Source organism: Cavia porcellus, unplaced genomic scaffold, assembly GCF_034190915.1.
Source record: "Cavia porcellus strain 051 isolate PalLab524CR breed Dunkin Hartley unplaced genomic scaffold, mCavPor4.1 scaffold_13, whole genome shotgun sequence".
Lineage (NCBI taxonomy): Eukaryota > Metazoa > Chordata > Mammalia > Rodentia > Caviidae > Cavia > Cavia porcellus.
This window is the reverse complement of record NW_026947496.1, coordinates 9,373,090-9,397,007: the sequence shown is the minus strand read 5'-3', so window position 1 is coordinate 9,397,007 and position 23,918 is coordinate 9,373,090. Positions and strand designations below refer to the sequence as shown.

General features: G+C 54.4%; 1 protein-coding gene and 1 long non-coding RNA gene across 3 annotated transcripts; both read right to left on the bottom strand.

Moving 5' to 3' along the window:
• Positions 1 to 1,620: 1,620 nt before the first annotated feature.
• Psmg4 (proteasome assembly chaperone 4) lies at positions 1,621 to 8,776 on the bottom strand. Of its 2 annotated transcripts, XM_003468812.5 has the most exons (3): positions 8,451 to 8,765; positions 4,829 to 4,904; positions 1,621 to 1,796 (listed from the first exon to the last, which is right to left on the bottom strand). In XM_003468812.5, the coding sequence occupies exons 1-3, from the start codon at positions 8,622 to 8,624 to the stop codon at positions 1,675 to 1,677; spliced, it is 372 nt and encodes a 123-aa protein (XP_003468860.1). In that variant the 5' UTR covers positions 8,625 to 8,765; the 3' UTR covers positions 1,621 to 1,674. The 2 variants fall into 2 exon arrangements, with proteins under 2 accessions (XP_003468860.1, XP_005003316.1); XM_005003259.4 differs by lacking the exon at positions 4,829 to 4,904 and having other exon boundaries at positions 8,451 to 8,776.
• Positions 8,777 to 18,998: 10,222 nt separating this feature from the next.
• LOC111756468 (uncharacterized) lies at positions 18,999 to 22,672 on the bottom strand. Its single transcript, XR_002790947.2, has 3 exons — positions 21,095 to 22,672; positions 20,603 to 20,713; positions 18,999 to 19,588 (listed from the first exon to the last, which is right to left on the bottom strand). It is a non-coding gene; the product is annotated as an uncharacterized LOC111756468 (long non-coding RNA).
• Between the last annotated feature and the right edge of the window lie 1,246 nt (positions 22,673 to 23,918).

The following is a 23,918-nucleotide window of genomic DNA, read 5'->3' as shown; positions in this document are numbered from 1 at the left end:
GGGATGTACAGGTACCACACACAGGGCAGCACACCAGGGACTGTCACGCTGCCTGGGGATGTACAGGTACCACACACAGGGCGGCACACCAGGGACTGTCACGCTGCCTGGGGATGTACAGGTACCACACACAGGGCGGCACACCAGGGACTGTCACGCTGCCTGGGGATGTACAGGTACCACACACAGGGCGGCACACCAGGGACTGTCACGCTGCCTGGGGATGTACAGGTACCACACACAGGGCGGCACACCAGGGACTGTCACGCTGCCTGGGGATGTACAGGTACCACACACAGGGCGGCACACCAGGGACTGTCACGCTGCCTGGGGATGTACAGGTAGCACACACAGGGCGGCACACCAGGGACTGTCACGCTGCCTGGGGATGTACAGGTACCACACACAGGGCGGCACACCAGGGACTGTCACGCTGCCTGGGGATGTACAGGTACCACACACAGGGCGGCACACCAGGGACTGTCACGCTGCCTGGGGATGTACAGGTACCACACACAGGGCGGCACACCAGGGACTGTCACGCTGCCTGGGGATGTACAGGTACCACACACAGGGCGGCACACCAGGGACTGTCACGCTGCCTGGGGATGTACAGGTACCACACACAGGGCGGCACACCAGGGACTGTCACGCTGCCTGGGGATGTACAGGTACCACACACAGGGCGGCACACCAGGGACTGTCACGCTGCCTGGGGATGTACAGGTACCACACACAGGGCGGCACACCAGGGACTGTCACGCTGCCTGGGGATGTACAGGTACCACACACAGGGCGGCACACCAGGGACTGTCACGCTGCCTGGGGATGTACAGGTACCACACACAGGGCGGCACACCAGGGACTGTCACGCTGCCTGGGGATGTACAGGTACCACACACAGGGCGGCACACCAGGGACTGTCACGCTGCCTGGGGATGTACAGGTACCACACACAGGGCGGCACACCAGGGACTGTCACGCTGCCTGGGGATGTACAGGTACCACACACAGGGCAGCACACCAGGGACTGTCACGCTGCCTGGGGATGTACAGGTACCACACACAGGGCAGCACACCAGGGACTGTCACGCTGCCTGGGGATGTACAGGTACCACACACAGGGCAGCACACCAGGGACTGTCACGCTGCCTGGGGATGTACAGGTACCACACACAGGGCAGCACACCAGGGACTGTCACGCTGCCTAGGGATGTACAGGTACCACACACAGGGCAGCACACCAGGGACTGTCACGCTGCCTGGGGATGTACAGGTACCACACACAGGGCAGCACACCAGGGACTGTCACGCTGCCTGGGGATGTACAGGTACCACACACAGGGCAGCACACCAGGGACTGTCACGCTGCCTAGGGATGTACAGGTACCACACACAGGGCAGCACACCAGGGACTGTCACGCTGCCTGGGGATGTACAGGTACCACACACAGGGCAGCACACCAGGGACTGTCACGCTGCCTAGGGATGTACAGGTACCAGTGTCGTGGCCGGTTTGAGTCTGGGGTTTTTCAACTCTGCTCATTAATCCCAGCAAATCCACCTGCAGCTCTTTTCCATGTCATCAACCCGGGAAAGTACAACAGGCACGCAGCCTGATGGCTGGATAAAAATCCATTTATTTAAATAAGTTACAGATTCTCCTGCTGCCACTCAGAACTTCTCCGGAAAAGCCTCCATTTCCTCCTTGATCCTGTTTTCCACGAGCAGGGCGAAGCTGCTGTCAGTGTTCTGCAGGTTGTAGCTGACGAACACCTGCTTCTGGGTCCTCCGGGCTGGAAAAGAGTACACAGCCCTGGCACTGTGAGCAGAGCCCCGCCTGGCCGGGGAGACTCCGGGAGTGCAGGTCCAGAGGCCCAAGGCCAGAACCTGGCATGCATGCCAGCCCCACACACCTTCCAGGGACGGAAAGTTGGGGTTCGGCTAGCAACCAGTGACAGCCAGCCTGCCAGGGACCCAAATGCTAATAATGTTCAAGAACCTCTGCTCCACACAGGGTTTCAACTTTGGGGTTTTTGTTTCTTTAAAATCACTGATAACATGTTGAAGTATTTAGAATATTAAAGTTCTCCTTGAGTACCAGCCGTCTCTGCCAGTTCCACACCCCTCCCCGAGCAATTGTTTTTTTTAATTCTGCATTTCTATGCTTTAACACAAGTACCTTCCCACACAGGTGCACGGATGGGAGCGCACACACATACAGCACATGGGTGTGATTCCCTGGCCCTGAGACCAGTAGCTCCCTTCAACAGAACAAAGGATGACTACACTGGCCCTACCACAAACACTAGGCTGAGTCACCCCTGCCCAGAATTGGGAAGAACTCGCTGCCCGCCAGGCAGGCAGAGCAGGAGCAGCACTGTCTGCAGCCACTGGGATCTCCATGCCCATCTCCACCCTCTGAGGTCCCCTCCCAGGGAATGAAGTCACCTTCGAGATGACTGCAGGCCAGCTCAGGCCTTGCCACCAGACCCCCGCAGGAACAGCCCAGTGCTCTGGCCACTGTCCTGGTCACAGTCCACATGGAACCAGGGACGGGCTGACACTGTGGCCACATACCTTAGGAGAGCCGGGCTCCTCCTGCCCCCACCCACCCAGAGAGCCCTGCAGGCTCCAGCTCCTTCTCCCCCTTTCCAGAAGGGCAGGCCTGGTCCCCCAGGCACTGTGTGCAGCTGTCCAGGCTGCAGTCCCCTGTGTGAGGAGGGGAGAGGCCGTGGGTATGTCAGCCTGACCACCCCTCTCCACAGCCAGCCCACCAGCCAGCAGCCCAGCTGCTGCTCAGAGGACAGCCTAGCGGGGCTCACAGTCCTTCCCGGAGAGCCTCTACCAGCGCACAGCACACAGCGTGATCATGGTGTGGGAGGAGGGCGGCCACAGGTGCGTGTGTCCCCCCTGCACCCAACCCACCCCCCATCCTACCCCCCACCCCCCCACCCCCATCCCCTCCTCCGAGGTGCAGAAGGCAGCCTGGGGGCACTGGGATCCCAGGGATCCACACAGCAGCATGGCTGGCAGAGCGCTGCTGTGATCCCCACCAGGCTGCACATCTGGTCAGCTCTTGGTGGCAAGAGGGACCCGCTCCACAGAGCCCATTGCAATTCTACCTCCCGAAGACTGGCCCCAGGGTGGCGGGTTTGCTGTCTCGTCCAGGCCCAGCCCCGCCCTGCAGGGTCTACTCATCCACACCAGGCCTGCATGCATGAGGTCTGTGCTCCCCCACTCGCTCTCACTGCCTGTGGGGACCCCACAGCAGGATACCACTCCCTTTGCAGCACTGAGTGTCCTCCAGGCCACAGCAGACAGGACAGAGGGACAGAAGGATGTCACCTGGCAGCCCCTGCTTGATCTGAACACAGTGCAGTGGCAGAGCCCTGAGAAATGCAAGTGGCCTTCTTAGATCCTGAGAACTCTGCCTGGCCCTGCAGACAAAGTGGCCAGTCAGCCTCCGTCTCTGGCTGCTCTCCAGCCTGCTGAACTTCTCTTCTATAAAACTCCAATTCGTGGCTCACTACATGAGACCCTCCCCCTTTCCTACCGGGGTCTCCTGGTGACCCAGCTTTCCGCCCCCAAAGGCAGGATGCTTTCCTGTGGCTGTGACCAGCAGGTGTGGACACACAGACTGGCACTGTCCCTTCAAAGCCAAAAAGTATACAGGGAGTCAGTCACTCAGAAGCACAGAAGCAGGATGGTCTCGAGCCGGCTTACACGCGGTTCAGAGAAGACGCCACCAGCCCCGAGTGGGAATGAAGGATTAAAAAAGCCAGGTGTAGATTCAGGGCTCCACAGGAATTCTGTCTTCTTTGTAACATTTCTGTGAACTTAAAATTACTTCTGAGAAAAAATTACTAAATCTTGCACTAGTCAGGTCTCTCCCACTCCAGCTGCAGGAGCAGCTGCCAGTTCCTCCAGGAAGGACACAGCCTTCCCCGACCTCCACTGTCTGGGCATGCCGGGTCTGAGGAGCTGGTGACACTCCTCCTGCCTGGCCTTCATGCAAAGCGCCCTCCCTGGGACAGCTGTGCCTGCCATGGAGTACGTAGTTCAGGCTGGCCTCTAACTCCCTGTGAGCCACCTGTCTCAGCCTCCCTTGTACTAGGATTACAGGCGTGTGCCACCACTCCTGGCTCCAAAGATGTTCCTACTCTGCAGGGATCAGGCAGACAGAATTCTGTGTCCAGTACCCAGCACAACTGAGAGGCGAGCTCCTCTGCACATTGCCCGCATGTGCTGGCCCTGGAACTGAAGAACTGAGGACCCAGGGCACACTGATAGGGACAGGGTGTCCATGCACATGGGTCCCAGAGCTGAGGGTTGCAGAAGACGTGCCATGCTTACCTGAGCAAGCTGAGTGTGCACAGGAGTGTGTGCTGGGCATCACAGAGGATGCAGCCTGCGGGCTCATGTTTTCTGCTCAACACCCACTCCGCACACGCTCAGAGGCCTGGCCACAGCTTTGCCACCAGGTCCTGACCCTCCCATGAGATTACAGGACAGTCCCTGATGCACCGTGTCAGCTGCTCTGCAGGCTGCCCCCTCCTACAAGAACTAGGGTGGAGATGTGATATGAGGGCATCACTCACTGTACCCTCCACAAGGAGAAAAAAGGAAGTCAGCTCATGGACTCACAGACACGGCCAGGGGACACAGGAGTGCCTGGGAGCACACTGGCCCTGAGATGGTGAGAAGGAAGAGCACAGTGTCACCCTGGCCCAACACACAGGGGGTGTACCTTCCGCACTCACTACAGACTCCTCACTTCCCAAGCAACCTGCCCCACGCACTGGACAGCAACCTCCTGGCTACCTACCTAGGCGCTGGGCGAGGCCGGTGGAGGTTGTGTCAGAAGTGTTTCCCAAGAGGGAGGTGCACACAGGGATGGGGTCCTAGAAGGAAAACAGCGCAGCTGTAGCTTCCCACCTGGGTGCAAGCAGCCGTGCTCCCGCTGCTCCCGGCTCCGCAGCACGGGCAGGAGCAGGTTCCATGAGGACGGTGCTGCTGGGAAGAGCTCGCACCTGTCCACATCCTGAAAGGCTGATGCCAGCCAGCCCCACAACACAAAGGTCGGTGGAGCTGGGCCAGGCGAAGCCATCTGCAGGTGGACCTGGCAGAGCTGTTAACAAGTTCTAGGTTGGATCTCACCCAAAGGGCTTTCGTGTCAGGAAGGCGGCAGGACCCTGAAGGCCACAGCAAGGAGGAAGCAGACAGAGTGTGGCTGCCTAGTGTCCTGGTCCCCAGCAGAAAGAAGGACCCCGATCTCATCTCAGCCTGTGAGCATGCCCAGCCCCAGCCCCAGCCCCAAAGGTTGTCTGGGCTCCTGTGGGTCAGCAAGGACTCAACTGTGATTTTGAGAAGGGCACAGCCACTACCAAACAACTGAAAGAGCTGATGCCTGGCCAATCTCACTTCAAAGAAGAGACAATAAAATGAGGGGCGGAGAGTGACGGAGGTGGAGGTAAACACTGGGGCCCCTGTAGTCTCACCCCAACTCCTTTGCAGGTAATCTCCCTCGCTATTAAGAAGTCTCGCTTAAAGGGGAAGAGCACTTACTAACTTGGGATATAGCCAGGACTACTGGCTATCAACCCAGCAGATTTCAAGAAGCAGAGAGGAGGGGCTGGGGATTTAGCTCAATGGCATAAGTGCCTGCCTTGGAAGCAGGCAGTCGTGAGTTCGATTCCTGGTACCGATAAAAAGGAAAAAGACAAAAAAAAAAAAGAGGCAGAGAGGGAATGGAGCTCTGGGGATCCTTGGTGGTAGTGCTGATTTCTAAGGGAGAGCGGCTCTGGGCCCTCTCCAGGTGGGGACAAGTGGCCTGTGCACCTACTTGTGCCATATGGTGTGGCAGAGCCTGCACCTGTTTCCTGAGGGTTCAAGGCCATCACTTCCCAAACTCGCTCAGGTTTACAAAAGGTGAGAGCAAAAAACAGAATGAAACATCTCTGGTGTGTGAAAGACACACAGCCCCTCTGTTTACTGATTCCAAGATTAACGTTTAGCTGAATGGAATCAGTGTTTATATTAAACTTCCTGAAAAAAAGCAAGTCTAACTTCCCAGAGGGGCTTTTCTACGCAGAATGAAATGTAAAACCCTCTCCTGTTAGCTTGTTAGCAGCTTGTTACTGCCCTAAGGACAGGAGCCAGTCACAGCCCCAGTAGCTCTGCAGAGAAGGGTACCACCTCCACTCCACTTAGGTCAGGGGATCCTAGGTCCCAGGCCAGCCTCCCTCTAACAGGTGGGCCAGGCGCCATCCAGTTCTGGTCTCTCTAGGCACCTTGCAGCTCTGTCCCAAAAGAGTAGGGTGGAGGGGGCACCATCACAGACCCTGGTGCTCCACAAAGGACCAGCAGACTTTCCCTGGGATGGGCCAGAGAGTAAAGCATTAGGCTTTAGGAGCCAAAAGGCCTCTCTCATAACCACCTAACTCGGCCATCAAAGCACAAGAGCTGTGTGGACGGGCTGCTACCCCTAAGGCCCACTTGTCTGCTGGTCACCCAAAAAGCAAAACCAAGTACTGAACAGAGAACAGGGAAGATGCAAAGGGCCGAGGCTATGAGGAGAGGATATTTAGCCGTCCCGATGCGATGCTGTCTCCTTCCCCAGGCTTTCCTGGGGGACGCACCCTGGCTCCCCCTGCCTGGCCGGCTGCAGTGCACACTGCAAGCAGCCTCACTCAGTCCCTGCACAGACCTCCCAAGCAGCCTGAGGAAAGCACTCCTGAGACACCTCCCTGCAGCACTACACACTAGCGGCAGAGGCGGCCCGGCTGTGGGGTGAACAGGCAGGAAGGAGGACCACAAGCAAACAGACCCTGAAAGTCTCCACAGCAGGCTCTCAGTTCATCTCCTCAAGCTTACAACTATCTGCCCAGCCCCGTGGAGACATGACCAGAGACAGTGCTGTGCTAAATTATGGCCCCTAAATAAGAGAAGTCCTGACCTCTGGAACCTGCAAAGGTGAATTTACTGGGAAAGCAGCTGGCAGCTGTAATTAAGACACAAGCTGCAGCCACAGTGGAGCAGGCTTTATCCAGTACGACCGATGTTCTTGTAAGAAGACCCAGGCTGGGGTGCAGTGCAGTAGTGGAACACTAGGCTAGCATCTAGGTGACACCCTGGATTTGATTCCCAGCACGGCAAAGAGAAAAGGAAAGGGAAACAGAGAAACAGGAGGAGGAGGAGGAAGAGGCGGCAAAGGCAAACACTCAGGGAGAAGATGGGGCCTATGACATGCAGACGGACATAGGAGTGATGCATCTACAAGCCAAGGCCCGCAAGGGACTCTGGTGGCCTGAGGCTGCCCAGGGGCATGGGATGGTGTCCCCCAACAGCTTGACCTCCAGAACATGGGAAAGTAAAGCTTTGTTGTTTTAAGCCACCCGGTTTATGGAGCTTTGTTCCAGAAGCCCCAGGACGGTAACTCAGGGGTGAGGGAGGGGAGGGCTGGAAGGGGAGACAGAAGCCAGGGTTGACCTAGGGTTGCAGATTTGCAAGGGAGGAGCTGCATACTATGACAGCAGCAACTAGAGCCACACTGACTTTGAGCACACAAAGTGTAAAAGAAAGAAGGGGAAAGAACAATCAGTTCCCTGCACGGTGACCATGTAGGCCACACCTCTCATCCTAGTATTCTAGGAGACTGAGGCAGGAAGACTGTAAATGTGAGCCCAGCTCAGGCAACTAAGCAATTTGGAGACGCTGGCTCACAATTTTAAAATATAAAATTAATTTTAAACTAAATGGGGATGTTGGAGCTGAGGATTTAGCTCAGCAGCATAAGCATGTGCCTGGCAAGCACGAGGTCGTATAGTTAGATCCCCAGTACCAAAAAAAAAAAAAGTGGAGATGTAGCCCAGTCTGAAGCCCCTGGGTTCAATTCCCTTTACTGGATGGGAAAAAAACACCCAGAACCCAGAAAGGTGCAGCTACCATCACAGAGCGAGGTGGGCTGGACGCTGCAGGATAAGGGAAACAACAGTAGTCCGTGGAGCGCGGCTACCTCAGAATGCGATGGTTATCAGACCCAGGAAGAAGCTGGCCATACTGGAGACGGAAATATACACGCCACAGCGGGCAAACCGAGCTGTCCTGAGTTTAAGGGTTGATGACAGCCCGCCCCTACCCCAGAGCGTGAGTGACTGGAAGAGAGGTCCCCAGATCCCACAACCCAGCCTCCAGGCAGCAGGAAAGGAAGAGGTAATCTGGGGGCGGGGGACGGGGCCGGCCAGCATTCAGCGGTGCGGTGTGCCTATCCGGGATCCCCACCGGCCCAGGGAACACGGGGCTCAGCCCGCAGGGCAGGCTCCGAGGGCGCTTGGGGCCGTAGGGTTCCCCAAGCTCCAGGGGTCCCTCCCCCGACAGGCCCCGCCCCTGGGCCCCGCCCACTGCAGGGGCCGCCCACTGCAGGCCCCGCCCCAGCGCCGCGCACTCACGTAGCGGCTGCACATGGCCACGGCGAGGTTGCGCAGGTGCGGCGTGGCCCCCACCCACAGGAAGAGCGAGTCCGTCAGCCGCATGACGTGGAAGTGGACGAGCTGCTCCCACAGCCTCGCGCTGAAGTTGTGCAGGGACACATCCCCGCCTGCGGCGGGCTGTGGCTCCTCCATGCCGCGCCCGGCCACCCCGGGCCGCAAGCCGAATCGTCTCCGATGTTGTGCGCCTCAGCCGCCGGCAGGCCTGAGCGAGCGAGCGCCGAGCGGAGGAGCGCGCCGTCGCTTGCTTTGCACGACGAAGTCGGGGGCGGGGGCCAGGCCGTAGTGGGCGGGGTCAGAGGCAGGGGCGGGGCCATCAAAGTCCTTATTTCTCTGGCCGCGGGAGGAAGTCCATTTGGGTGACTTCTGGGAGACCTCGTCCTTGTCCCCTCGCTCCCCAGCGCCCCGCTGCAGAAGAGGAGCGGTTCTGGGCTAACTCGCACGGCTGTGTTCATTTCCTACCCGATCCCTAACCTAAGGACAACCTCCCCGATCGGACTTCCTCCTTCTCTTCCCACTATCCTTTCCCTAACCCCAGGGAAGCCTTGGGCCTAGATGGGCCTGCTGCGGAGACTGAGGCAGGACAGCCACTCCCTGGGGGGACCCTATCTCAAAGGACACGGGCTGCAGCTCACTGCCAAGGTCCTGGGTTCAGCCGCCAGTGACGCACGCGCACAGCAGCACGGGGAGTTGTGATAGGAAATTGTGTGAGCTGGACTCCGGTCCCCGGGAGCTCCATCTAACACAAGGACCTCAGACTAACCCCGGAAGCTCAGTTTCCTGATCTGCAAAGTGCAGATAAGAACGGGCCTTCTCAGCCGCGGGCCGCAGGCCGGTGCTAAGACGTGCTGGAAGCAGCCTGGGCGGAGGCCTTGGGCCCTACGGGGTCCCTGTACTCTGAGGGCTTGGGACATGGAGCAGGAGGCCCACGGGTGCAGAGGACATGGGAAGGACCAACAGCACCCATTTTGGTGGTTTCCATGACTACTGATCCAGGGGCTTTCGGTCGGAACTGTAAAAGGTCCCTCTTAATGAACTCTGTGGAGCTGATTACTGTGATTCTAATGTGGTTTGTGACCCCCAATTCCATGGTGTATTGCTCCCTCAAGTTGGTGCTTTTGGAAGGTGGGGGTCCTTTGGGAGGGGGCCGGGCGCCCCCAGGAATGGGCCCACAGACTGCTTTGTAGTGTCGCTATAGAAGAAGCAGGCCGTGCCTTGCCACAACCCAAGCAGCTCCTGAGGTTCTTGGGGTGAAGGACTGCGAGAGATGAGAAAACTAAGAGACAAAGCTGGAGGCCAACAGCGCCCATTTTGGTGGCTTGGGTGACTACTGATTCAGGTGGAGCCCTTATGCTCCTGATGGGAGGGAAGGTACTGGCTCCTCACTGCAGGGACAGTTATTTAAACCTTTTAGCAACTGAATGTCACATGATATCCTGTTGTCCTAGCAACCCACTGTTCAGATTGTTTTGGGGCCAGGTGTTCTCTGGGCTGAAGCAGCGTCTTCAGGTGGTTTGCCCAGGTGCTCTTTGTTCTCGGAATGGTCATCCTGCAGCCTTGCATGTGTGGTCAATCTCCAGCTTCAATGGCTCCCAACAGGGCCTTGCCCACCATCACTGTCAGCTTGTGGCGCAGGATGTGGCCCCTCGACTGGATCTGCAGCCCTGCTGTGTCCATCCACCCATCCTTGTGGGTCCTGACCAGAACTGCCCGATGGATGCAGAATGGTCTGGGCCTCAGGCCTCTAGAACCTTTTCTCTTTATATATATATATATATATATATATATATATATATATATATTTCACATTGTCTGAGATGCTTTTTTATAGTAACAGCGCTAGCACAGAGGTTAAGTATTTTTCTACAGTTTTGTTGTTTGGTAATGATAAGTGATTCAGTAACACAGTTCACATTCAGGCCGAGTTGTAAAGCTTTACTAAATGTAATTATCGTGCAGTAACTGCGTATACTCTGGATGTGCAGACTGAGGGGTCAGCATGTGCATAACCGTGGCGTGGAAACAATGGACCATCCAGGTGGTCTTGAAGTATAAATCCGAGCCAGCGCTTCCTTGGAGACACACACATACCCATGTGCAGGGGACTGTAGTGTGGCCCTGTGTCCTGGGAAGCCCACCCGGGACGCCCCACGGTCCGATCACTGCGTACAGCGGTGAAGGGACCCCCACTCCGTCTTCCCAGCCGGCACCCTTGGGACTGGTCTTCTTCCCTGCAGACAGCGCCACCTGCTGACGCTCCTGCATGGCCGTAGCTCGTCCCCGCACCGGACTGGCACTGTCCAGAACCAGCTCTTGCCCTCCTCGGGCCTGGACTGCTGCTGTGTCATTCTGACCCCTCTGCTCTTCTTTTCTCCTCGGCTTCCCATGTGCGTGTGCTTGTGTGTGTGTGTGTGTGTGTGTGTGTGTGTGTGTGTGTGTGTGTGTGCGCGCGTGCGCGCACGCGCGCGCAGCGAAGTAATCAATTCAGTTGCACCAGCTCCTCTCAGGTGGTTAGCCTGGACAGCTCTACAAACACAAGCTGGTTCCCCTAGTGCTCGCCTCCTGGCTTGATGTCCTGAGGGTGCGGAGCTCTGCAGAGCAGGCAGACCCCGCCTGGTTCTTGCCCTGGGCATCCCTGTACCTGGCCTGCCCCACCCCACCCCCTTGCCAGCCTGGGAAATGAGTGGGGTGAAGTTAGCCCTGCCCTGGCCCTCAGGCATCCGTCCTGGCTGCAGCCTGCTGCGGGACTGCTCCTACCCTTCGGTTTGACCTGCCCTGGGGTGGAACTTTCATGGAATGGCTTTTTTGCAGGCCCGGATAGCGACAGGGTTTTTCATCTGCAGCTGATGGTGTGACCTAGGACCCTGTTTATAACAATAGGCATGAAGGAAATACTGATCGAATGGTGACCTATGGATCGAAGGAGCCTTATCAGGGGCTTAGGCTCTAGCCGTGGCCTCACCACTAACCAGCTCTATGCTCCTACGCTGCGTCTCCATTACCTTCACTGTAAACTGAGAGGACTGCAAAAAAAAAATGGGGCTGGGGATTTAGCTCAGCGGCATAAGTGCCTGCCTTGCAAGCAGGCAGTCGTGGGTTCGACCCCCGGTACCGATAAAAAAGGAAAAAGAAAAAAAAAAAAAAAGCTGAGAGGACTGGCTCACATGGTCTCTAGGGCGCCTCACAGAGCTAACGCTGAAGATCAGGTGAGAATGCAGAATGCTAAGGAAAGCCCTTCCGGCTCGGCCCCAAGCCGACGGATGTAATTCCGCAAGTAGCCGCCAGGTGGCGGGTGGGAAGGAAGCGGGCTGGATGCACGGCGGCCGTTGCTTTCTGAAAGCCGCACTGGGAATCAGCGAGAGTCCCTGGTCTTTCCTCCAGGCTCTGCTGGGATGGAGCGGGGTCCTGTTACCTGACAACGCCAACGCCCACAGATGCAAAGCTACCCGGGACCAGGTGGCAAAAAGCAGTTTCAAAAGGGAGCGTGAGCAGGGCTTGGAGTTTTGAGTTAGCGGACCCTTTTCTCCCAGCAGGGTGACCTGAGCCTTTGTCTGGCATGAATCTCACTGGGAATCCAAAGTCGAAGGACTGACTTCCCCCCAGGCCCGGGGATGGGACCCAGGGTCCCACGCGTGCCCGGTAAGCACTTGCTCCCACAGAGCCAGCCCAGCCCAGGCCAGGGGCTTAGATGCTAGGAATCCTGCTCCGTGGGGCTGACCTTTCTTTCTGCTTCTACAAAGACCATCTACAAATGGCGCCATCCCCTTGGGCACTCACGTTGCCCGCAGTGAGCCCTAAGGACTTCTTGGATGTCGATGACATCAAGGGCTTGCTCAAGAACCATCTCCTTGGGCTTCGAAGACAAGAATCAAACTCAGTGAAATGGCAGGGTTGGGGATGTGTACTAACTAGCCCAAGCTGTGGGAAACATTGAACCTTGCTAGGTCAGCTGCTGGATGTGACAGTCTGGCTTCTCGATGATGCCATAAATGTCGCTTGACATGAGGTTCTGTGGCTTCCGTTAGGAGCCCAGGCTGACAGAGCCAGTGCCTCTGGACAGGTTCCAGGAGCGGAGCAGAGCACAGGCCTCAAGCCTGGGCTTTGGCTCAGGCCTGGGTCTTGGCTCAGACCTGGGCCTTGGCTACGCTGATCTGGAAGCAAAGATCAATTACATTCTTAGTGGTGAGTAGTATCACCTGCGACTGCCACCAGCAGGGGCTTGCAAATATGGGGAGCCAACCCAGTGCTGGCCAGAGTAACACAGTGACAACACGGAGCCTAGCTCAGTAGCAAGAGTGTGCCAAGCGCACGCAAGGAGACACTTGAGAGATTAAACCTGCCACCTACAGCGTCTCTTGATTTTCTATGAAGAACTCCTAATAACCGGGGGGCCGAGAAATGTCCCCAGGACCTGTGTTCACCCCTCAAGGATCAAACAATTTTAAGTCTTTGTCTCCCCTGAAGAGTGAATGATAATTTACATTCTGCTCCGAGTCTGTTCCTCCCACCAAACCCACCTGCATACCTGCACGGGAGCGCATGAAGTGCCCCGCGCGCCTGCGCACTTGGAGAACAGGTGCATGGGCGATCCGAAGACAACCGCAGTTCCCACCCCCTCGCCTCCTCAGGGGCATCACACAGGCCGCGTGTCCCCCTCTCCTCCATCGTCTACTGCCACCTGCCTGCTTCACTATTCCAACTGGCAGTCGGGCATCCCCTCTTGGTTCAGACTTGGTGAATAACGCTAAGGTGGCCAGGAAGCCAAAGAAACAGGCAGACAGCCACAAGGTCTCACAGAGTATCCCTTACTGGGGACATGTGCACGGGAAAGGGTCTTGGGCAGCAGTGAGGCGAGGGTCCCTGCACCCCGAGGCAGAGGCAGGGGTTTATGTGTTAAGAGAGACAAAGCTAACCCTGCTGGCTGACAAGGACCTGGCCTTTCTCAAAAGCTATGAGCATGTCAAGCATCAGTTAAACAGTCCAGGTCCGAGGCTGGCACAGAGGCCTGGCCAGCTGTTTCCGAGGCCTGGTTCATCCTGGTGGGCAACAGGGTGGCTGTGACCAAGATGGTCTGAGCAGATTGAGCTGCATCCCTGGGTGCTGACCCATGACTCCTGGGAAAGGGGTTCTGTGTGCTGCCCCCTGTTCCCCTGCCCCCTTCTCTCCTGAACTCACTTCAGTGGGGTTTCCCTCCCCAGCCATCCCCAAGCTGAGTCTCTGTCCTCCCTTCTGCACCAGGCGGGTGGCACTTGACTCACAGGATACTGTGTCTCCACCTGCACATGAAAGCTGGGTCCCCATGAAGCCCACTTCCCTGCCGTGGCCCCAGAACAGAATGTCGCCCCTGGGTCCTTCCTTCCGGTGTCCAAGCTGGCAGTCAGCTGCATCCCTGGCTCTTCCCCTCCTGCCTCAACCTACCTTCCCTTGTCAGGAGATCTTGGTGGCTCCACCCAGCCTCTCCCACCCTCCTCACTGGCACCATCACCATCCAGCCTGCTAGGAGGCCCCATCTCTGCCCCTCGATGCGCCACACCCTCCACACACAGGGCCCCTGAGCCCCAGGCGTCTCTGGGCCTGCACCACGCTGGGCGGACTCCCAGCTTACACAAAGAGGGTCTTTGGGGAGAGAATGTGGCTTTGGGGAGGGCTGGGGGTGTCTGCGCTTGTTTTTCCTTCCTGACCCTAAAAATAAGCACTTTCAGCCAACGAATAAAGAGAGAGCTGATGAAAGGAGCTTTCATCTAAGTAGAGCCCAGGAGAAGCCAAAAAAGAAACGAAAAGACTGGGGACAAGACGCCCATTCATCGGGCAGGCAGGGCAGTCCCTGATGGAAGCGGCTGCACTCGCCCCTCTAGGCTGGATGTCAGGAAGGTACAAGGTGCCCGGCTGCAGCACGCACCTCCTCTGTGGATGCAGGTGGTGACCATGAAGGCCCGGCCATCAGCCCTTCCCAGTCCACTGCACCTGCAGGTGCGCAGGATGCAAATGCACAGCAGCCTGTGCGTCTCAGGGGAAGGGTGTTGGCACTGAAGAAAATCAAATCTGCCTTCGCTTTTTATTTTGATGAGTTCATGCTTGCAGCCGTAGTGACTGCCGTCGTCGTGGGGAGTGGGTGTGCGCACAGAGCCCATCTCCATCGCCTCCTGGTGCGCATGATTTATCTCACTTAGCTTAAGGTCTCAGGGTGCATCCACTTCCCGCAAATGACTCAAATGTGTCCTCCTCCCTAGCAGAGCTGTGCTACACTGTGCACCAATGCCACTTGTCTTTAGCCACCCGCTGAGGGACACAGGCCACTTGTAAGGTGTGGCTCTTATGCTTGTGCTGGAATGGTAGGGAGGCAGGAGGAGTGGAAACCCAAGCTGATAAAGGGCTCGAGAATCCTTTTTCAAACCAGGCACACACCTATCATTCTGGCGATATGGGAGGGTAAGTCAGGAGGGTCACAAGTTCAAGGCCAGCTTGGGCAATTGAGTGAGACCCTTTCTCAAAATTGAAAAAAAGTAAAAGGCTTGAAGTGTAACTCACTACAAGGTTCTGGGTTAAATCTTTAGCACTGCAAAAAAAAAAAAAAGAAAAAATCGGGCTGGGGATTTAGCTCAGTGGCATAAGCGCCTGCCTTGAAAGCAGGCAGTCATGAGTTCAATCCCCAGTACTGATAAAAAAGAAAAAGACAAAAAAAGAAAAAATCTATTTACATACACTTATACATATGAGCGCTAACTACTTCTCCGAAGATCTCTCCATCCGCTAAAGGTCAGTCAAGCTCACTGATTCTAGTGAGGACACCTGGTTCTAGAGACCCGCCTGCCAATAGCTGTGTTGCCTACCAGATTTTTACCTTTTCATGCAGGACCTGGAGTTGTCCAAAGAGGGAGCAGACGAATGGATAAGCAAATAGAGTGATGCAAAACCACAAGAGCTGGAAATGAACAGAACAGCTGAATAGGAGCGCCGAGTGGACAGCACTGTCCAGTCCTGGACCTCAGAAGCAGCACTTTCTGTTTCCCCATTTACCATGTGGTGAGGTGAACCAGGAAGCCTTGACTGCGTGTGACCCTGTGTACCTAACTTGTGATTATGAAGCGATGCTCAAGTTTCACAGATGCTTCTTCTGCATCTGTTGAGATGGTCCTTTGATTTCCCAGCCTCTGTCCTATTTCTTTGAAGCAGCATCTCTGTGAAACAGCTGTTCTGAGCCACCTTTGCATCCCTAGGGTGAAGCCACTTCCGTCATCGTGTGTGACCTCGCCGATGGGCTGTCGGGTTCACTGTGTTAGGATCGTGTGCAGGACTTCTGTACATCGGAGAGTGATTCAGCCATAAGGAAGACGGAAATCCTGTCATTTGAGCAACGAGGATGAAAGCCAGACCCAGAGAGACAAATACATGGTTTTTTTTGTTTTTTTGTTTTGTTTTGTCTTTTTCCCGGTACCGGGGATCGAACTCATGACTGCCTGCTTGCAAGGCAGGCGCTTATGCCGCTGAGCTAAATCCCCAGCCCCAACAAATACATGTTTTTACTCACAGGTGGAGACTAGAAAATAAAAGCAGATGAAGAATCTGCCAGAGAGAAGAGGGGCTGCTGGTGGTGGGATGGAGAGGGGCCCGAAGGAAGAAGGGTGAGTGGACCTGGGCAGTGACCAGTGCCCAGTCAGTGCCAGGGCACAGTGAATCCTGTTAACCTGAAAGACGAAAAAGAAGAGTTAAAAGACATAAACAGAGCGACTTGGGTGGCTTGCCCAGCACAGATGGGGCTGTAGGAGCAGGGGCAGGGCCAGGCCCCCTGGAGGACGAGGAGGAGTCAGGCCAGTTCAGGAACTGCAAGGAGAAGGTGGTGGCAGGACTGAGCTCAGAGCCAGGGAGTGAGTTGGGAGGCTCCTACAGAGAAGGAGACGGTTAACTAGGCATGGGGCACACCTGTAAATGCAGCACTCGGGACGCTGAGGCAGGAGGATCGCTACAAGTTCAGTGCCAACCTGAACTGCACAGGGAAACACTGTCTCAAGAAGACAAGAAAAAGACAAAGAAACAAAGGTGGTAAAGTAGAGGAACACCCCACAATGCTCCCAGCTGCCCAGATCCCAGGAAAACAGTCACTCTAATGCCTGGAGGGTGGTGCAGAAAAGTAGCCTTATCTCCCCAGGAAGGAAGTTATGATGCAGACAGGCCTGGAAGAGAATATGCTAAGGAGAGTAAGCCAGTCACGAAAGACAGATGCCCCAGCACTTCACTCCTGAGAGGGACACAGAGTGGCCAGGTCCCGAGAGACAGGAAGCAGCATGGCGGCTGGGGGTGGGGGAGGAAGTTGCTGTTTCATGGGGACAGAGTTTCAGTTTGGGAAAATGACAAAGTCCTGCAGACGGGCAGTGGTCAGGGCCGCCCAGCAGTGTCCACGTGCATGACGGCCCTGGCTACTTGCCTAGAAAGGGTTAAAGTTGAGTTCCTCGCATTTCACCAGTTAAAAATTGTAAACAGTAGGCAGCCTTAACCTGGAAGGCCAGCAAAGGAACCCCATCAGGCTACTGAGGTTCTGGGCACCTTACTGCCTCAGCTTAGCAAAGACTCTGTGTTACAGCTGTTCACTCTTCTGAATCCATTTCATTTCCACGAGTCCCCCTGGGGCCAGCCTCTGGACACTCAAAACCACCACCCACGGCTTCTCGGCACAGGAAGAGCGGCCAATGGGTGGTAGCATACCCTCCACTACTGCTGTCCTGTGCACCCTGTCTGTCCATCAGAGCAGCCCCGTGAGGGAGGACCAAGGTCAGAACAGATAAGACCTTGCCCTGGGCCCAGTGTTTGGGTGGCTTGAGACAAAAATCTAAGATCCTCAGCTCCCACTGGGGCCCCGGAACTTCCTTGAACTTTCCTTAATCTCAAGAGCAGTGGAATTCAAATTCCTGTTCTCAGTTCTGACTCCCAGATTTATTCCCCCAGTCATTTTGGCGTAATACCGCACGGCTCTGCTATGATTCAAATGTTTATATCACCCCAGATTCATATGTTGAAATCCTAACCCCCCCAAGGTGAAGGAGTAGGGGGGGCTGCGGGGAGGTGCTTAGGTGGCCAGGACTCTTCCCTCTGGAATGGAATTAGGGCCCCCCGAGCTGTCCTCTCCGTCCACCACGTAAGAGTGCAGAAGGCTGCACTGGCGGAGCAGAGCCCTCGCTGGGCCCTGAATCTGCCGGCACCTTGATCTCGGACTTCCTGCCTTCAGAGTGTGAGCAATAAATTCGGTTTATGAATTACTCAGCCTGAGCTACCTTGTCACAGCCACTGGGACAGATGAAGATAGTTTCCCGTCCTATCCTGTAACCACAGTGAGCGGCACCAGGCACTGCCACACGTCGGGAACTGGGCGATACTTGTGTTTGTGCAATGGGGACGTGAACAACCCTTGGTGTCACCATGCATTGTGTCACTGGATTCCAAGTGCGGTGCTCTTTCCCCGTTGCTCTTCTGCTCCTTTGTGCGGTCCAGGGCGGTCTGGGGAAGGCAGCTAAGGCTTTTCCTAGGGTTAGAGAGGACACGTCCACATGCCCACTTCTTCACCTGGCACTTCTCCAGTGTCCCTCTCTGCTGACCCCTTCCCTCTGGGCCTCCTACGGGGCTGGGTTTCCAGGCCAACAACATCAACACCAAGAACAACAGCAACCCGACACTTCTGCATACGTCGAGTGTCCCCAGGTGTCTGCTGACTGCAGGAGCCTGGCCTCCCAGATGCTGTCCTATGTCTGGCTCTAAGCCCATGGGGTGAAAAAGGGGCCCAGTCACTACCTGCATCCTCCTTTTCGCCAGCTGCCTTCCCCTGCACCATGGGAAGGAAATGGTCACCTGCTCTTAATCACTCGAACCTAACTGGCTGAGATCAGAGTGAGGGCAGAGAGAACAGAGCTCATTAAACTTGGTCGAATCTTTAATAGCTGTCGAAGGCACCAGCTGAATGACCTCTGGTCCAGTTCGTGCGAAAGGACAGGGCGTCTCCTCACAATTAGAAATAGAATCTTTCCATGGTGGTCAGAGAGCTCCCCGCTCCCCGCATCCCACCCCGCCCAATGCACTTGCCCAGGACAGGCTCCCCTGGGCGCCCCCATCCCACATGTATCACAGGGTCCACCTCAGAGCTCTCATCCAGGAGCCTCTGAAGATTCTGAGTCTCCAGCCAGAAGCTGGAACTAGGCAAGATCCCTCACCTGGGAATCTGTGTTAGAGACCAGAGGTTCTCCCTGTCTCAGTGGGTGGCTGGGGTGTCACCGTGCACTGCTCAGGCCAACAACCTTTTAAAGATTGCACAGAAAGTGGCCTAAATAAAACAGGCTAGTGACATGATTTTTAGGGCTCCAGGAAAGTTAAGAACCCACTAACAGGGGCCAGGATATAGCTCAGTGGCATAAGTACCTGCCTGTCAAGTGAGAGGTGGTGAGTTCTAGCCCTGGTACCAAAACAAAACAAAACAAAACAATCTTCTAACAGAATTCCAGATTCCCTGCGGGTGAGACAAAGAGCTTCTCCAGGCAACCTTATTTATTTGGTTTTCAAACAAAGGAAGGGGACACTGAGGCCAGAGTGGGAACCCAGCAGGACCTTGGGAGTCAGTTCAAAGACTTCTCCAAGTATACATTTTGCCAGTTAAGAGAACCGTCTGATCTCTAAGGTTGGCAGCTCTGTTGCTCTGGAACAGAGGGTGCCAGCAGCCGGTGTCCTCGGCTGCCTCCGCTGTGGTGTCATCTTGACTTCAGGGCATTGTGAATAGGAGCTTTTCCAACACAGCCGAGGTCCCCGAGTTCAGCCCCGTCTCCATCAGGCTGAGTGCCACATGGGCTTCACAGTGAAACTGGCAGTGTGGCAGAGATGGTGGCATGAAGACCTTCCACAGGGTACAGAGTCAGGGACAGCCTGAGGGGTTCATTTCCAGACCTAAAATCCACACAGGTGCTCTTTCCTGTCGAGGGAGAGGTGCCGGGGTGGTGGTGGTCTGTGTTTTGAGATTCCTCTTCTGGTGGCCTCTGCCCGTGCACCCTCAGTATACACAGAAGAAAGGGGGACAGACACCTCTTACGGATGCAGGAAGAACTTGGGTCTGGCCAGCACAGATCCTGAAAGTATCATCAGGAGGTATCATTAGGGACATTCAGGTTAAAAAAAAAAAAAGAAAAGAAAAAAATATATATATACACACACACACCAGAGGGGGGAGAGACAGTGGGAGGAGATCACTATAAATAGGAGAAATCAGCAGCAGAGACTAAGGTCGGAATTGAGTTATGTGCAGAAACAGCAGTCTTAGGCTTTGCATTCACTTATGGCAACACAGCTTAAGGTAACAGCAGCTTATTAAGAAGAAAGATTGGGGGTCTGGAGTGTAGCTCAGTGTTAGGGTACACACTTAGCATATCAGGACCCTGGGCTCAATCTCAGGAAAGACAAAAAAAGGAAAGACAATGTGAGCACCTCACACGTAAGAGAAAATATGGAGAAGGAACTTCATAGCCAAAAACACAACTGCAGGTGAAACAGGACCCCAGAGAACTACATGCAGCTTGCTGTGGCACACACACACACATGTACATACACACATGTACACACGTACATGTACATACACACATACACACACAAACACATACACATACAAACACACATACACACACATAGAGTTGAGATCTTGAAAGTTTCTCCAAAGGTATGTGTGTGTCAAAGTCTTGGTGACCAGCCTAGGATCTTTTAGTGGATGATAGCCTTTTTAGAAGAGGGGCCCGCTAAGAAAATTAGGTTACAGCAGACGTTCTGCTCTTGAAAGGGGGATCCCAGCCCCTTCTTGTCTTTCACTTCCTGATCACCATACATAAGCAGTTTCCTCTGTCAAGCACCGTCACATGACACATCACCTCTCCACAGGTCCAAAAGCGACGAGCTCACCAACCATAGACTGAATCCTCTGAAACTGTGAGCCAAAATAAACGTTTCCTCCTGCAAGTTGTTTGTCTCTGGCATTTTGTTACAGCAAAGGAAAGCTGATTGACACATAATATATAGACATGCATCATATACATGCATATATGTACACATATGTGCACATATACCTTCATATACACACACAGGTATACACTTACAAGCACACTTTACACTTGTGTTCCTGGCAAAGGCAGAGAAATGCACCTTCACTTATATTCAGCCTTTCTTGAGTGAATTCTGGAGTTCTTTCGATAGGTATAGTTATCATCCTTCAAAATAAACATTGCAGAAATGCATACATTCTTAAGACAAATGAGAGAGAAAGTCAAAGAAATAACTATTTCAGGCAGAACAAAGAAGCTTGGGAGGTCATGACAAGACCCTAGATATCAAATATTTGCAAAGACTGTGATTATCACTGTTGAATATTTGAAGACCTAAAAGCTGTACTATAACTGGAAGATCAGGCCGGGGAAACTGAGGCTGGGGGCATTGCATATTTGCTCCTTGGTCACAGACCTGACATTCAGGCGCCAGTCCAGTCTCCATGTTTCTGGGCTAGCACTGCCTCCTCCATGCCTGCTTCCTGGGCTACTCCAGAAAACAGAACCAGGACCAGGAGACTCAGGAGGTGCCTCGGGTTCACTTACTGAAACAGGTAGCTGTGCTGCTGAGGTCTCCAGATCCAAGCACGCAGCTCGTGCTTCCTTGTGAGATGTGGTGATCTTTACAGTTGCAGGGACCTATGTGGCCCTTGAGGTTCTTGAGGTGAAGGACTACGGGAGGATGAGAAAATAAAGGCCAGACAAAGCTGGAGCCCTTATCCTCCTGATGGGAGGAAAGAAATGCTCAACCAATGTGGCTTGTTTATTTATACACCTGGAAAGGATGATGTCAATTTCAACCCTGCTGCCTAGCAACCCATCTCCCGGATTGTCTAGGGACTTCATGTTTTTCTGGGTTGTAGCACCTTCTTAATCTGGCTTGCCCCTGGTGCTCTTTGTTTTGAGGATGGTCATGCCCTGGCCATGCCACTGCTCTGCACATGTGGTCAACTTCCAGCTTCAAGGGCTCCCAGAATACAGCTGCTGACTCCCCGTAGAAACAAGTTGGAGGCTTTGCATTTCATGTGTGCAACATGCCACACCCAAGATGGTGGCAGTGTGCTTACCAGAACTTGAAGTAACTGAAAATAAAAACATTCACCCCTCAAGGACGCTTAAAGATCAGAGAGAAATCATTAAAAACAAAGGAGGGGTGGAGTGGTGGTGGGGACAGAGGGTGTGTAAGATCTGGACTGTCATAGCTACAGAACTTGCATGCGCAGTTGGTATATCTGGTAAGAGAGACGGGAAGGGTGGGGATGGTCCTCACAGGCTCCGGCAGGCATGCTCACCAAAGCAGTGCTTCTCTAAGGCCCTGCAGCCCCATGCAAAAATCTGGAAGCATAGAAAATAAAGGCATGCTCTGCTGTGAGTGAAACCAGCCAGCTTGGGTATTAGTGTGACTCAGAGATGCAGGATGTGGATTTTGGGAACCTGTCTCAGAGGAATGAGGTGGCAATCCAGCCAGCGCAGACCCAACAGACTCACTGTTACATGCTAGGGACCAAGAGGTGAAGAGGGTGTTTTTAAAAAATGAAATCTAGGCTCCAGGTATATACAGTTAATACCACCTTAGTGAATGGTCAGTCAGTTCTGCTTTTCAGGTACAAAAGGCTCATCCTCTGTGCTCCATTTTCACTTAAAATCCCTTTCCCAGGTCCCCTGGAGAATGAAAAATTAGCAATAGAACCTCCGCTCTGATGAAATAACCTTCCTCTCTTTCTGCCTCAGCAGGTACTCCGTGACTAAAACTAGGGGAAGAAAAGAAAAGAGCAGAGTTTAGTACCACTCAGCCAACCAGTTTTGGATATATTCTATGCACTACTGGGGCAGCCAAGGGGCGTGAAAATGCCCAGGATCTTCAGAAAGCCGGGTTCAGGGTGCAGGCTTTGATGTGTCACCACTATCCCCATTATGACAGCCCAGGCTCCCACGATGCCAGCCTTGGAGGAGTTCAAAGACACTGCAGCGGTTTGATCCACCTCTTCTTGCAGTTCCTCTGGAGGAGCAGGTGCCAAAGAAAACCAGCTGGTCATTCTTCTATCCACCAGAAAAGAATGCAAGATGAGTGCATGGCAGGCAGCTCAGGCAACAGCCCATAAGCCAAAGCCTCTGAAAGGCCGAGAATGCAAATGTGTTTGTTTTGTTTTGTTTTTTTCAAGGATGCAAACTTGGATGAGCCCCTCCCCTGCACATATCTGCGGTGACTGAAAATCAGACTGTCAGGGTAGAAACCGAGGCCTGCTAGACCACATACCTCCCTAACATCCCCGGGGCAAATCAGCGGGCCTTGGTCTTCCGGGGTAGTTTGCACAGGAACACAGGGGAGGGCCGGAGGGTAGAACCCACAGGACAGAAAGACTCCACCTCTCCCTGGGTGGAGCTACCAAGCAAAGGAGTAACTTTGCTGTTTTTGTTACGGAAAGCCAGCACTGGTTGGCCTGGATTTGCTAATACAATTTGACCTTTGGACCTAGAGATCATCCCAGTGATGAGCCCTCAGTGATCAATTCTAAGTCCAGGAGTTTCCTTTTCCTCTCCCTTTTTCTTTTTCTTCTTTTTAATCTAGAATTAGCCAGGCAATTTTCCTACACCTGGCAGCCTGATTGAGAGGCTGACACACAGTGAGACAGTAGAAAGGGAGAAGAGAGGAAGATCAGGGCTGGGCGGGGTCGTTGCTGCAAGTGCGGTGCCACTCAGATACCTGGGGCGGAGTCCGCCTTGCCTAATAAGCTAGCAGACATTTCCCTTGCAGTAGCACCCAAGCTGTCTGTGACTTAACTACACAGCCTCACCGCACACTCCGTTTAGCACAGAAAAGAACACGTCTGAGGAAGGGGGAAATAAGGAAAAAAATCACTAATGGGCAGGAAACTGCAGCCCTGAGCTGTTGCTTTTCGACTATACAACTGTGTCTGCATGGTTAGCTCCAGAAGGGTAGAGAGTTGGTCTGATTTGCCCACTGCTAACTGACTGATGCCCACAGCAGTACCTGACAGCCACCAGCATTCGTGAGATGAATGCCATACTGCCTGATGCCCCTGGCAAGGATGGAAGCCAGACGTGCCCAGTAGGCAGACGACGTATCCAAGGCTTCCAGGACTTCACCATGCTTGGCCTGGTTCACCAGAAGGAGGCGAGCCATGGCTACCCCCTTCTCCTTAGAAGGTCTGTCCACCCAGGAAATCATCAGTATGGCCACATCTTAGTCTGTTCCATGTTGGAAAATGGAAATGGATTTCATGCATAGGTCTGTTGGTCCATTTTATGTTGCTCTAAAAAAATACCCGAGGCTGGGTACTTTATACAGAGAAGAGGTTTCATAAGCCCACAGTTCTGGAGGGCCAAGGGCGTAGTCTCTGCCTCTGCT

What these genes read in the sequence shown, in the direction of transcription:
- Psmg4 (XM_003468812.5), bottom strand. Translation starts at nt 8,624, where the DNA reads ATGGAGGAGCCACAGCCCGCCGCAGGCGGGGATGTGTCCCTGCACAAC. An exon ending in TGGCCATGTGCAGCCGCTAC is followed by an intron (nt 4,905 to 8,450) that starts GTGAGTGCGCGG and finishes TTTTCCTTCTAG; the next exon opens with GACCCCATCCCTGTGTGCAC. An exon ending in CGGCCTCGCCCAGCGCCTAG is followed by an intron (nt 1,797 to 4,828) that starts GTAGGTAGCCAG and finishes ACTCTTTTCCAG; the next exon opens with CCCGGAGGACCCAGAAGCAG.